The sequence below is a fragment of the Ranitomeya variabilis genome, chromosome 1 (assembly GCF_051348905.1).
Source record: "Ranitomeya variabilis isolate aRanVar5 chromosome 1, aRanVar5.hap1, whole genome shotgun sequence".
Classification (NCBI taxonomy): Eukaryota; Metazoa; Chordata; class Amphibia; order Anura; family Dendrobatidae; genus Ranitomeya; species Ranitomeya variabilis.
In genome coordinates, this window is record NC_135232.1 from 335,439,674 (window position 1) to 335,454,673 (window position 15,000).

Consider the following 15,000-nt stretch of genomic DNA (forward strand, 5'->3'; position numbering starts at 1 on the left):
TGATCGCCCGTTATTGCATTTTAATGCAATGTCGCGGTGACCAAAAAAACGTAATTCTGGCGCTTCTAATTTTTTTCTCGCTACGCCGTTTAGCGATCAGGTTAATGCTTTTTTTTTTATTGATAGAACAGGCGATTCTGAACGCGGCGATACCAAATATGTGTAGGTTTGATATTTTTTTATTGATTTATTTTGATTGGGGCGAAAGGGGGGTGATTTAACCCCTTCACCCCGGGAGCTTTTTCCGTTTTTTCGTTTTCGTTTTTCACTCCCCTCCTTACCAGAGCCATAACTTTGTTATTTTTCCATCAATATGGCCATGTGAGGGCTTATTTTTTGCGGGACGAGATGTACTTTTGAACGATACCATTGATTTTACCATGCCGTGTAACAGAAAACGGGAAAAAAATTCCAAGTGTGATGAAATTGCAAAAAAAGTGCAATCTCACACTTGTTTTTTGTTTGGCTTTTTCGCTAGGTTCACCAAATGCTAAAACTAACCTGTCATTATGATTCTCCAGGTCATTACGAGTTCATAAACACCTAACATGTCTAGGTTATTTTTTATCTAAGTGGTGAAAAAAAATTCCAAAGTTTGCTAAAAAAAAAAAAAAATTGCGTGATTTTCCGATACCCGTAGGGTCTCCAATTTTCATGATCTGGGGTCAGGTGAGGGCTTATTTTTTGCATGCCAAGCTGGCGTTTTTAATGATACCATTTTGGTGCAGATACGTTCTTTTGATCGCCCGTTATTGCATTTTAATGCAATGTTGCAGCGACCAAAAAAACATAATTCTGGCGCTTCTAATTTTTTTCTCGCTACGCCGTTTAGCGATCAGGTTAATGCTTTTTTTTTATTGATGATCGGGCGATTCTGAGCGCGGCGATACCAAATATGTGTAGGTTTGATTTTTTTTTATTGATTTATTTTGATTGGGGCGAAAGGGGGGTGATTTAACCCCTTCACCCTGGGAGCTTTTTCCGTTAGGAGGCTAGAAGCAGGCACAACGCGATCGGCTCTGCTACATAGCAGCGATCTGATGTTCGCTGCTATGTAGCAGAAATGCAGGTGTGCTGTGAGCGCCGACCACAGGGTGGCGCTCACAGCTGCCAGGGATCAGTAACCATAGAGGTCTCAAGGACCTCTATGGTTACTATTCAGAAGCATCACCGACCTCCGATCATGTGACGGGGTCGGCGATGCGATCATTTCCGGCCGCCCATCCGGAAGCGGTAGTTAAATGCCGCTGTCTGCGTTTGACAGCGGCATTTAACTAGTTATTAGGCGCGGGCAGATCGCGATTCTGCCCGCGCCTATTACGGGCACATGTCAGCTGTTCAAAACAGCTGACATGTCCCGGCTATGATGCAGGCTCACCGCCGGAGCCCGCATCAAAGCGGGGCTTCTGACCTCGGACGTACTATCCCGTCCGAGGTCAGAAAGGGGTTAAGGGGTTAAAGTTCACTATTTTTTGGTGCCTGACATTAGTGTCAATATTATAAAGTGGTGTAATGCAAAAATGTTTCAGATTTATTAATATTATACAATTTATTAATATTACACCATGTTCCAAATTATTATGCAAATTATATATTTCTCGGATTTTCCTAAATGGTCGGTGCAAATGACAGTCTAATAAAAGTCATCACCTGTTAGAGTATACATCAAATTTTATTGAAGAAACCTCCCAATGATAACAGTATAATCTCCATAATGAATAACACTCAAAATGCACTGTTCCAAATTATTAGGCACAGTAGAATTTCTAAACATTTGATATGTTTTAAAGAACTGAAAATGCTCTTTTGTTGAATTTGCAGCATTAGGAGGTCACATCCACTGAACAAAAAAAGCTATTTAACTCCAAAACATCCTAGCAGGCCAAGTTACATGTTAACATAGGAACCTTTATTTGATATCACCTTCACAATTCTTGCATCCATTGAACTTGTGAGTTTTTGGAGAGTTTCTGCTTGTATTGTTTTGCATGAAGTGAGAATAGCCTCCCAGAGCTGCTGTTTTGATGTGAACTGCCTCCCACCCTCATAGATCTTTTGTTTCATGATACTCCAAAGGATCTCTATAGGGTTGAGGTCAAGGGAAGATGGTGGCAACACCATGAGTTTATCTCCTTTTATGCCCATAGGAGCCAATGACTCAGAGGTATTATTTGCAGCATGAGATGCTGCATTGTCATGCATGAAGATGATTTTGCTCCTGAAGGCACGTTTTTGCTTTTTATACTAAAGAAGAAAGTTGTCAGTCAGAAATTCTATATACTTTGCAGAGGTCATTTTCACACCTTCAGGAACCTTAAAGGGCCCTACTAGCTGTTTCCCCATGATTCCGGCCCAAAAAATTACTCCTCCACCTCCTTGCTGACGTCGCAGCCTTGTTGGGACATGGTGGCCATCCACCAACCATCCACTACTCTATCCATCTTGACCATCCAGGGTTGCTCGACACTCATCAGTAAACATTTGAAAATTAGTCTTCATTTATGTCTGGGCCCACTGCAACCGTATCTGCTTGTGAACACTGATTAGGGGTGGCCGAATAGTAGGTTTATGACCCAAAGCAAGCCTTTGAAGTATCCTACACCTTGAGGTTGGAGGGACTCCAGAGGTACCAGCAGCTTCAAATATCTGTTTGCTGGTTTGTAATGGCTTTTTAGCAGCTGCTCTCTTAATCCGATGAAATTGCCTGGCAGAAACCTTCCTCATTATGCCTTTATCAACACGAACACGTCTGTGCTCAGATTCAGCCACAAATCTCTGTACGATGATCACGCTAAAGTTTTTGGGAAATATCTAATGTTTTCTTCCCTTGACCAAGGCATTGCACTATTTGATGCTTTTCGGCAGCAGAGAGATCCTTTTTCTTTCCCATGTTACATGAAAACTGTGGCCTGCTTAATAATGTGGAACATAATTTTTAAGTAGTTTTCCTTTAATTAGAATCACCTGGAAAACTAATTATCACATGTGTTTAAGATTGATTTCAGTGATCCATTGAGCCCTGAGACACAATACTATCCATGAGTTTATTTGAAGAACAAAACAATTAAATCTTTATGACACTTAAATCCAATTTGCATAATAACTTGGAACACAGTGTATACAAAATCAATCTAAAATAAGCCTGAATATGCACCAAATTTATAAAAGCAGTGCATGCTGTGTGATAGATTGGCAAATCTAGGAAGCTTTTCAAGAACTTTGTCTATATACCAGTATTTTGCACCAAAATTGTGATACATGTCATTAATAATTGTGACACATTTTAGGAGTGCACTTAGCAATAACCCATTTTTAGACACTTTAGAAAAGTGTTTTCCAAGAAAGAAAGTGTCATAAATTCCAATTTTAAAAATATGTGCATAAAACATTTATCTCGGCCTCTCACAGCTCTCAACCTATGAGACACACAAGGACGGTAACAGCCTTGACCTGGTCTTTGTCCGGCTGTGTTCAATCTCCTACCTAAATAACTCACCGCTTCCCCTCTCTGACCACAACATTCTCTCCTTCATGCTCACAAATCCTCGCTCACCCCAGCACATTCCTACCTACCATTCAGTCAGAAATCTACAAGCCATTAACCCTCATACACTTTCAGACTCCTTACACTCATCACTGTCCCCAATCTCCTTTTTTTCCTGTCCTGATCTGGCGGTACATCACTACAATGACACTCTTAGAAGCACCCTAGACCAAGTAGCTCCCCTCACCCTCAGAACCTCCAAACACAGAGTAAAACAGCCCTGGCTCACATCACAAACCCGATTTCTCCAGCGATGCTCTAGGAGTGCTGAACGCTTATGGAGGAAAACTCGCACACCAGAAGACTTCATACACTTCAAATTTATGTTAAGGACCTATAACTCTGCCCTTCACATCGCCAAACAGACCTACTTCACCACTCTGATCTCCTCACTATCCAACAACCCCAAGAAACTTTTTGATACCTTTCACTCCCTCCTCAGGCCAAAAGCTCAAGCTTCTATCACAGACATTTCTGCTGATGACCTGGCCTCCCACTGTATAGAGAAAATAGACAATATCCGTCAGGAAATCCGCTCCCAGACACCAAGTTCAGTGACTCCCATCCCTCCCTGCATCTCCCCTTGCTCACTCTCCGCATTTGATCCCATCACAGAAGAAGTCTCTAGGCTCCTCTCTTCTTCTCGTCTGACTACATGCTCTACCGACCCCATTCCCTCTCATCTCCTCCAGTCTCTCTCTCCAGTCGTCACTACTCACCTAACTACAATCTTTAATCTCTCACTCTCCTCAGGCATTTTCCTGTCCTCCTTCAAACACTCTATCATTACTCCGTTACTAAAGAAACCCACCCTCGACCCATCCTGCACAAGCAACTACAGACCGGTCTCCAATCTCCCCTTCATCTCTAAACTCTTGGAGCGCCTAGTCTACTCCCGCCTTACCCGTAACCTCTCCATTCACTCCCTCCTACACCCTTCACAGTCCGGCTTCCGCCCCCTACACTCAACAGAAACTGCACTCATCAAAGTGACCAACGACCTTCTGACAGCAAAATGTAACGGTGACCACTCTCTGCTCATTCTTCTCGATCTTTCTGCAGCTTTCGACACTGTTGACCACCCTCTCTTACTCTCTAGGCTCCAGTCACTTGGCATTAAGGACACTGCTCTCTCTCGGTTCTCCTCCTATCTTTCTGACCACTCCTTCAGTGTTCTGTTCCCTGGCTCCACTTTATCTTTTCCTCTCACTGTCGGGGTACCCCAGGGCTCAGTCCTTGGCCCCCTTCTCTTCTCCCTCTACACGGCCCCAATTGGACAGACCATCAGCAGATTTGGCTTTCAGTACCATCTTTATGCCGACGACACGCAACTATATACGTCATCCCCTGGCCTTACTCCTGCTGTACTACAGAACACCACTGACTGTCTGTCTGCAGTCTCTGACATCATGTCCGCTCTCTATCTGAAACTCAACCTCTCCAAAACTGAACTTCTTCTGCTCCCATCATCTACTAACCTCCCTAAATCTGATGTGTCCCTCTCTGTGGGTGGCACCATAATAACACCCCGGCAGCAGGCACGCTGTCTGAGTGTTATGTTTGACTCCGATCCCTCCTTCACATCCCATATACAATCTCTTGCCCGCTCATGCCGCTTACACCTAAAGAACATCTCTAGAATCCGCCCTTTTCTCACTATAGAAACAACAAAAACCCTCACTGTCGCCCTGATCCACTCCCGCCTGGAGTACTGCAATGCTCTATTAATTGGCATCCCCCTCACTCGACTTTCCCCTCTCCAGTCAATCCTTAATGCAGCAGCCAGGGTTGTCTATCTAGCTAATCGTTACTCAAACGCGTCCACTCTTCGCCAGTCATTACACTGGCTGCCCATTCATTACAGGATACAATTGAAAGCACTTGTTCTCACCCACAAAGCTCTCCACAGTGCGACACCCCCTTACATCTCCTCTCTAATTTCTGTCTATTGGCCTAACCGACCTCTGCGCTCTGCAAATGACTTTCGACTAACCTCTGCACTAATCCGTACCTCCCACTCCCAACTCCAAGACTTCTCCCGTGCTGCGCCAATCCTCTGGAATGCTCTACCCCAAGAAATTAGGACCATCCACAATTTGCATAGTTTTAGGCGCTCCCTCAAAACACATTTGTTCAGAGCGGCCTATCATGTTCCCTAATCAGTTATTTTGTTTGTGTGTAACCCATTCACTGCTTCCATCTATCCCCCACTCCCTGAAGATGGCTGGACCATCATTGTAAATACATCATTGTAAATACACACCTGTACTTTGTATCTCCCCCACCTCATTGTAGATTGTAAGCTCTCACAAGCAGGGTCGTCTTGTGTTGCTTTAATTATTGTATTGTTAACATTGTTACTTATGACTGTTGTGTTTGAAGCTGTTAAACTGTAAAGCGCTGCGGAATATGTTGGCGCTATATAAATAAAGATTATTATTATCACTACAGCACATACAAGTAACTTAATTTAAAGTGGTTAATAGTGATGAGCGAATATACTCGTTACTCGAGATTTCCCGAGCACGCTCGGGGGTCCTCCGAGTATTTTTTAGTGCTTGGAGATTTCGTTTTCATCACCGCAGCTGAATGATTTACATCTGTTAGCCAGCATAAGCACATGTGGAGATTCCCTAGCAATCAGGCAACCCCCACATGTACTTATGCTGGCTAACAGATGTAAATCATTTAGTGGCGGCACTAAAAACTAAAACTCCGAGCACTAAAAAATACTCGGAGGACCCCCGAGCGTGCTCGGGAAATCTTGAGTAACGAGTATATTCGCTCATCACTAGTGGTTAACCCCTCTTACAAATCTTGCCAACCAGGCGTAGTCTGTTATGTGAACAAACAAGCAAACCGACTTTCTTTATTGTCCCTAATTCTGCTCCTGGTGTCCAGTATTGACTGTGGCACTGACATCACGTTGACGGCACGACAGCCAATCAGTGAGCTCGCGGTTCTGAGCAGGTCGCTTTGTCTACACAGGCAGAGCCACTGAGTTCATTGATTGGTTGCTCCACCTGTTGACATGACATCAGCACCGCAGCCAATACCAGAAACCAGGAGCAGTGGAAAACTACGCACTAGACTCGAAGATGTTAAGTAAAGCACAGTTTGTTTTTTACAACAAGATTTTGCGACAAGAGACAACCCTTTAACCTAACATGCAAACTCATAGGAATTTCAAACATGAGTTGATTTCGCCCTCTGTCTCATGTCAGGTCAGCCATTCTGGAGAAAATGCCCTTGGTAGAAAAATCTACTTTAGCAGAAACTGAAACTTGCATTGGAGAGGTCAAAGAAAACCGTGACAGCCAGTCCAAAAGCACTCCCTCCATAAGCCAGCCAGTTAGCCATGTGAGTATTCTTGGGGAGAATTTCAGCACCAGGGGCTGCAGCTTTACTGGAGAAATCCATGAGCGGTTACATGAATATCACACACTGTTGTATTGGGCGCTGTACCTATAACATTTCCGCTTAGAAGAAACATTCTAAATCCTAGCTTTCACTAAACACCAAGAAATGCATGCCATAAGCATCAAGGTGTATATGAAAGAAGGAAACATGGAAAACATGCAGGGAGTGGCAGGGAGTCTATTGTAAGGTAGTGGAAAAATCAGCAACTAGTCATCAAACTAGTAACATGTATCACCATAATGCAAATAAAGGCCCCATATAATAAAGTGAAATAGGAAGCAAACTTCAAATTAAAGCCTGCCGATACTTACCCATATTGGACCCAGACCACAAATGCCCTCATTGCAGCTCCTGACGTGCGTTTCGCCTTGTTGCTTTCTCAAAGGGGTGTGATTTGAGAAAGCAACAACGCAAAACTAGCTTTTAGTCTGATTTTTGTGTAGTGCTGAAATGTTCTTTATAGGGAACCTGACACCATGAAATTGCAGTCCAATCTGCAGGCACCATGTTATAACAGGTGAAGCTGAGTAGATTGATATATCGTTTTGTGAGATGATATGAGATGATATTCCATATAACTCGTGTATTAATCATTTAAAGCTCTGCTCTTTCAGGGATTTTCGGTCCAGTTGTCGGTCCTATCAGTGATTGACAGCTTTCTTTTTAAAAGTGTACATACAGAGGTACTCAGTCACTAATAGGACCGTCCATGATACCGAAAATGTCAGAAAGGCAGAGAAGGCAATGATTAATTGACAGGTTACACTGAATATTTTCTCTAAAACTATATATCAATCTGCTTTATTACCCCGGCTCTATAAGATGGTGCCTGCAGATTGGACTGCATTTTTGTACTGACAGGTTCCCTTTAAAGAAATGAGTCTGGTGAATTGTATAAATGTTATTGTAAAGACGTTTTTAGAAGTTTGAATATGCACTTCAGATCAGCACTTCCTTGCATTATATCTTACATCCTTATTCTGTAGGTTACAGATCTTTTGGGATTGTTGGAAGAGACTACAGATAGCACACCAGTGACATTAGGGATCTCGTCTATAAACCAGAATGTGCCCAATGGGGGAAGCCTGTTGGATCTTTTAGATGAAACTCCAAACCCAGGTATATAAAAACATATTTTTAAGAACTTCTTTAAAGGGAAGTTCTACTATTGGTAACTATTCCTTTAAAGGGAAGCTCTAATATTGGTAAATATGTTCTCAATTTCAAGAGTATTCTGTTTTTTTTGTTTTTTAAATCCGTCATATGGTTCTAGAGGCTGCCTTATTTAGCGCTAAAGGTACCTTCACACGAAACGACATCGCTAGCGATCCGTGACGTTGCAGCGTCCTGGCTAGCGATATCGTTTCGTTTGACACGCAGCAGCGATCAGGATCCTGCTGTGATGTCGCTGGTCGCTGAATAAAGTCCAGAACTTTATTTGGTCGTCCGATCGCTGTGTATCGTTGTGTTTGAAAGCAAAAGCAACGATACCAGCGATGTTTTACACTGGTAACCAGGGTAAACATCGGGTTACCAAGCGCAGGGCCGCGCTTAGTAACCCGATGTTTACCCTGGTTACCAGCGTAAAAGTAAAAAAAAACAAACGGTACATACTCACCTGCGCGTCCCCCAGCGTCTGCTTCCTGACACTTACTGAGCGCCGGTGTTCTGAAATTTGTCGGCATGTCGTAGATAGTAGGGATGGGCGAGGCTACGGAGTCACGTGGCGCAAACTGACCAATCACGGCCAAGCAACAGCTGAAGATGCAGGGTGGAGAGAAGAGGAGCTCTGGGCGGCAACATGCCTGAAAATTTCAGGGACGGGCGTGAGTATAGCACCTGGGGGCTTGGTTAAAACCACAATAGTGAGGGAGGGGGCGTGACAAAGGGAGGGGGGCGTTACTATGCTCAGAAATTTCAGGGCGTCTTCATTTCTGCAAAGGGGGGTGATTAAAGCAGCGGGGAGTGACTAGGTGCCATACTCACGCCCGTCCCTGAAATTTTCAGGCATGTTGCCGCCCAGAGCTCCTCTTCTCTCCACCCTGCATCTTCAGCTGTTGCTTGGCCGTGATTGGTCAGTTTGCGCCACGTGACTCCGTAGCCTCGCCCATCCCTACTATCTACGACATGCCGACAAATTTCAGAACACCGGCCCTAAAGTGAAAGTGAAAGCACAGCGGTGACGTCACCGCTCTGCTGTTAGGGCCGGAGCTCAGTCAGTGTCAGGAAGCAGACGGCAGGGGACGCGCAGGTGAGCATGTACTGTTTGTTTTTTTTACTTTTACGCTGGTAACCAGGGTAAACATCGGGTTGCTAAGCGCAGCTCTGCGCTTAGCAACCCGATGTTTACCCTGGTTACCCGGGGACCTCGGCATCGTTGGTCGCTGGAGAGCGGTCTGTGTGACAGCTCCCCAGCGATCAAACAGCGACGCTGCAGCGATCGGCATCGTTGTCTGTATCGCTGCAGCGTCGGTTCGTGTGAAGGTACCTTAAGTTTTGTGGTCTGCAGAACAGCCTAAAGTTACTCCCCCAGGGAATCCTGTGAGCTCCCATCAGTACAGACCATACTAATTAGCACTAAATAAAAAGGCTCATATCTCTAGATCAGATTGTCCAAAAAAAAGCAAAAAAAAAAAAATTACTGCTCAGGGGAGCAGTAATAAAATAAGAGTAAAACAGGCCACTTTTTTGGCTGTTGACAAGTTCTCTTAAATTCTCCTATTAATAGCCATTTCTAAATGGAAAGGTGAGGTAATACATGCTAACATACTGTCTGATATTCAGTTTTACCCGTGGTCCTAATGGCTGCACTCACTGAATACGCACCCACGCATTTCTCTCTCTGTGCTCTTCAATGTCCATGGGTAAGATTGAATATCCCTGCATCAGGCACTTTATAAGGGGGTTTGGGTTTCTACTGTGCGGGCTGGGATTAAGCACAACCATGAAAGTTGGGCATACTTACATGTAGTACCATTTATATGAACTATGGCCACGCTGTACCGAGTTCTGATTTACCTCTCTTCAACTCCCATTTCTGTAATTTGTTACAGCAGCTCCACTGCCACTTGTTGCCTATAATAATAATGGGCTGCTAGTAGAATTCTCCTTTGTGCGTCCACCATCTAGCCCTGCTCTCCTAGTCATCAATTCTTGTGCCACAAACTCCTCATCTAGTGACATCTCGGACTTCCAGCTTCAGGCTGCTGTGCCCAAGGTGAGTCCTTGAAATGTACATCTTCATTGCTTATCGTGCACCCATAGGCAAAAATGGAAAATTGTCCCCTCCTCTAGGGGAGCTTTAGCACCCTCTACAGAGTTGTGTGATAATACACATTTATGGTATTTACATTTATCTGTAGAAAAAATGGAAGCTTAAGACAAGATCAATGATGTCCAAATAGGGCACTGACTTTAAAATGATATTCTTGTCATTGATCTTAAAAGATTTTTGTTTTTCTTTAAAGATTGAAAATTCTTTAGTGCTTTTCAGATGGGTCATGTAATAAACCTCAGATCTTAAAAAAGAACTTCCAACACCATTTTTATTCTCTTAATATATTGCAATCGTCATGTTATGTGGCACAATATACCGTACTTACAATTGCTCATTTTGCCCTTCTACCCTGTTGATTCTTCTCTTTTCCTTTAGGTCTATCATATCACGTGATTAAAAATAGACTATCTGAATCCTTCTAAGCTTTAAATAGAAACAGGAAGTCTCTTTTCCCTGCATGAGTCATCATTATAACTACAATTCTAAGACCCTGGCATGGAGGAGGAACCAAGCAGCTAGGTCAAGAGTTAAAGAGTGAGTGGAGCTGGGATGCCAGGGACTTTGTAGTGATGTAGAATTCTAGTTGTAATGATATCTCATGCAGGGAGCAGAGACTTCCTGTTTCTTCATAAAGCTGTGTAGAACTTCTGACCCAGTTGCTCCATTCCTACCACATGCCTGGGACTTTGCAGTGATGTAGACTTGTAACTCTACTGAGCTTAGAAGGATTCAGCTAGCCAGTTTTAAATCACATGACGTCAAAATAGTGGAAAAGTGGAAGAATAAACTGGGTAGAAGAACAAAATGAGCAATTGTAAGTACTGTACACAGAGCTATATAATATGATGACTGCAATATATTGAGAGGATGCAAATTTTGATGGGAGGAGTGCTGCTATAAGTATCAATATAAAGAAATGATCCAGTTTAGTTTCCATAAACTACTCTGATTTCTGTCTTCATTGCTGTTTTTCTGCTTCTCAATGCATTGGCATTTGGGGGTGAAGTCTTCTCTATAACATGGCAGAGTTTTAAGACCACAGTAAGTGCTGATTTGTCACCATACATGAATACATGATTTGGTTTCTGATCCAAGTTATCAGGAGCTGCCAATAATTTTAGTGCAGCCTGTATAGACCCACTGATATGCTAACTATATAATATCTGAGTTGTTCTCTACTTGAATTATTATGTTACTGTATGTTTCCTATATTTCAGAATGTTCAGATCCAACTTCAGGCTCCTAGTGGATCTTCACTTCCAGCTTCTGGTGGAGGATCTGTTACACAGTCTCTCCGTATTCTAAACCCTCAAAAGGTACTATGGATGCAGTATTGATGTAACACGTGTCAATCTTTTTTTGGATTAACCACCACACACATTTTTGGAGTAAATCTATTTTGAGATTGTAGGAAGAGTGTACAGATAGCACACCAGTGACCGCAGTGTTCAAATTGTACCCAATGGGAAAAGGGTACATCCCTGTAGTGATTGTTGTTAGTGTGTACAGATAGCACACCAGTGACCTCAGTGATCAAATTGTACCCAATGGGAAAAAGGTACATCGCTGTAGTGATTGTTGGAAGTGTGTACAGATAGCACACCAGTGACCTCAGTGATCAAATTGTACCCAATGGGAAAAGGGTACATCCCTGTAGTGATTGTTGGAAGTGTGTACAGATAGCACACCAGTGACCTCAGTGATCAAATTGTACCCAATGGGAAAAAGGTACATCCCTGTAGTGATTGTTGGAAGTGTGTACAGATAGCACACCAGTGACCTCAGTGATCAAATTGTACCCAATGGGAAAAAGGTACATCGCTGTAGTGATTGTTGGAAGTGTGTACAGATAGCACACCAGTGACCTCAGTGATCAAATTGTACCCAATGGGAAAAGGGTACATCCCTGTAGTGATTGTTGGAACTGTGTACAGATAGCACACCAGTGACCTCAGTGATCAAATTGTACCCAATGGGAAAAAGGTACATCCCTGTAGTGATTGTTGGAAGTGTGTACAGATAGCACACCAGTGACCTCAGTGATCAAATTGTACCCAATGGGAAAAAGGTACATCGCTGTAGTGATTGTTGGAACTGTGTACAGATAGCACACCAGTGACCTCAGTGATCAAATTGTACCCAATGGGAAAAGGGTACATCCCTGTAGTGATTGTTGGAAGTGTGTACAGATAGCACACCAGTGACCTCAGTGATCAAATTGTACCCAATGGGAAAAAGGTACATCCCTGTAGTGATTGTTGGAAGTGTGTACAGATAGCACACCAGTGACCTCAGTGATCAAATTGTACCCAATTGGGAACAGGGTACATCGCTGTAGGGATTGTTGGAAGAGAGTACAGATAGCACACCAGTGACCTCAGTGATCAAATTGTACCCAATTGGTAGTGTTGAGTCCTCATCCGTCCCCGGCTTTCTGATGTAGAGAGATCCAAGTAATAACACACAGCACAAGAGATGTGTATTCATATGCAGGGATCGCTCAGGAGCTCGCCTCTGACTCACTGGGCTCACCCCTCCTGTTTATATAGGAATGAGATAAGCATTTACAGACATGCGTACAAGGGCTCATATTCTCTAACAAAAGAATATCTATTCTGCTGGTCACGTCCAACTTCTGGAATGTAGGTCAAAGGTCACAATAACAAGAAGGTATGCGTCCATAAAAGGAAAATGTCTATTCTGCTCAAGTTTGCTCATATGAACCAGACATCTCTGTAAAGAAAAACAAAATGGATTCTTCAATCTGATCTCTACAATTCCCCCCTTTGACATATTTCTTTTATAATCTATCACAAATCCCCCTTTAACATATCCATATTTTAGATTACCACAGGGCCAAAGACAAAGCCTTTATTTTTGGTATTACACATATACACACTTGTATTCAATAAGAGAATCAAATCTACTATCAATTCTTCCGTTTAACTCTCACAACCTTTTCTTTGTTTTGCAATAAGTATACTAAAATATAAAAACAAAAATTAGTACAGTAATATTAATTAGAATCACTAGAGGATAACATAAGAATAAAGAAGAAAATTTATACTCTTGCATCTATTACACAAAATTTATCTGTGCATACTGAGATACTCTTGAGCACAATCTGGAATAGTACGTATATGACTACAATAATCATAACTATATGTATTATGCTCTGCATAATCCCAGCAACCCACCCGCCGATTCCTCTGAACCAGTTGGCTGGGTTGAGAAAAGAGAAAGTATCAGACCACCAGCTATCCTTATTCTGGTCATTGTCTTTATCATACTGATCTCTGAGTCGTTGTACGTCCTTTAATTTAAATGTCATGTACTAATTTTCTATGATGTTGTACGAATCTATTATTCAAAGGGGTTAAAGAATTTAGTCTATCCCATGCCTCCGTTGAGGTTAATACTATTAACATCAATGTTATGAGTTTTATACTGCTCTTTTGCAATGGCTTGCATGTATCCATGATGCCTTTCCTTCGAGCTTGACTGATGTAGGTGTTGTCAACAGGACTTGGAAGGGTCCGTCAAATCTTGGTTCAAGAGCCTTTCTGGTGTGTCTTTTTACATAGACTTGATCACCTGGTTCCAACTTGTGACTTCCTTCAATGTTGTCAGGATCTGGAAGGGAAGCAAAAACTTGTGCATGCACCTTAGTTAATTGTTTCTGAAGATTTTGCACATAAGAAGTCAATGACTCAATATTTAACACAAGTTGTTGTGGAAAATAACATCCTAAATTGGCAGTCCTGCCAAACAAAATTTCATATGGAGACAGTTTAGTCTTACCCCTTGGGGTATTGCGTATTGAGTAAAGGGCCAGTGGAAGGCATTCTGTCCAAGGCTTTCCTGTTTCAGCCATGGCTTTCTGTATTTTTAATTTTAAAGTTCCATTCATGCGTTCCACCTTACCAGAACTTTGAGGATGGTACGGAGTGTGTAACTGACTTTCAACACCCAACATTTTCAGTACATTTTGAAATATTTCTCCAGTGAAATGAGTACCCCTATCTGACTCGATCACTTCAGGGAGACCGTAACGGGGTATCAGTTCGGCAACTAGCTTTACAGCAGTGTTTTTAGCTGAAGCCTTCCGAACTGGATAGGCCTCTGGCCACCCTGAGAACATGTCCACACATACCAACACATACTCATACCCATTACTTTTCGGCAGCTGGATAAAGTCTATTTGTAATCGCTGAAACGGATAGAGAGGTCGGACGTGATGCTTCATAGGGGTCTTTGTTGTCTGTCCAGGATTATGTGCCAGGCATATAGCGCATGTTGCACAATAGTCTCTTGCGTAGTTGCCAAAACCTGGAGCCAACCAGACTTGCTTTGCCAGTAGTGTCATTGCATTTGCAGACACATGAGTAGGGTGGTGCAGTCCACCAACTACAATCGGGTACCAGGCTCTAGGTAGACATATTAGTCCATCTTTCTTCCAAATTCCTGCTTGTTCTTCTGCCCCTTCCTTTTTCCACCTGTCCCTCTCCTCTTCTCCTGCATCTTCCTGTGCTTGTCTCAGTCTATCTTCAGTATTTTCTGTGGGGTTTACAGTATGAACCTGCTGTAAGGGTTTGACCGCTGCTGCCTTGGCTGCTTTATCAGCCCTATCATTTCCCCTAGATTCCCTAGTGTCGAGTCTCACATGTGCAGCTACCTTAATTACTGCTACTTCTTTTGTTTCTTGTGCAGCCTCTAAGATCTGTTTGATCAAAGAAGCATGTTTTACAGGTTGGCCTGA

The 15,000-nt window shown here is 42.8% G+C and overlaps 1 protein-coding gene across 2 annotated transcripts in view; it reads left to right on the plus strand.

Moving 5' to 3' along the window:
- Nucleotides 1-15,000, plus strand: part of AP1G2 (adaptor related protein complex 1 subunit gamma 2) — an 84,482-nt gene that overhangs the window by 64,121 nt on the left and 5,361 nt on the right. The window contains exons 18-21 of one of the 2 annotated variants that reach the window (XM_077299301.1): nt 6,769-6,904; nt 7,951-8,083; nt 10,018-10,181; nt 11,459-11,557. In XM_077299301.1, the coding sequence (XP_077155416.1) occupies nt 6,769-6,904; nt 7,951-8,083; nt 10,018-10,181; nt 11,459-11,557 (532 nt within the window). The remainder of the gene's footprint in view (nt 1-6,768; nt 6,905-7,950; nt 8,084-10,017; nt 10,182-11,458; nt 11,558-15,000) is intronic. The other variant, XM_077299307.1, reaches the window with a different exon arrangement.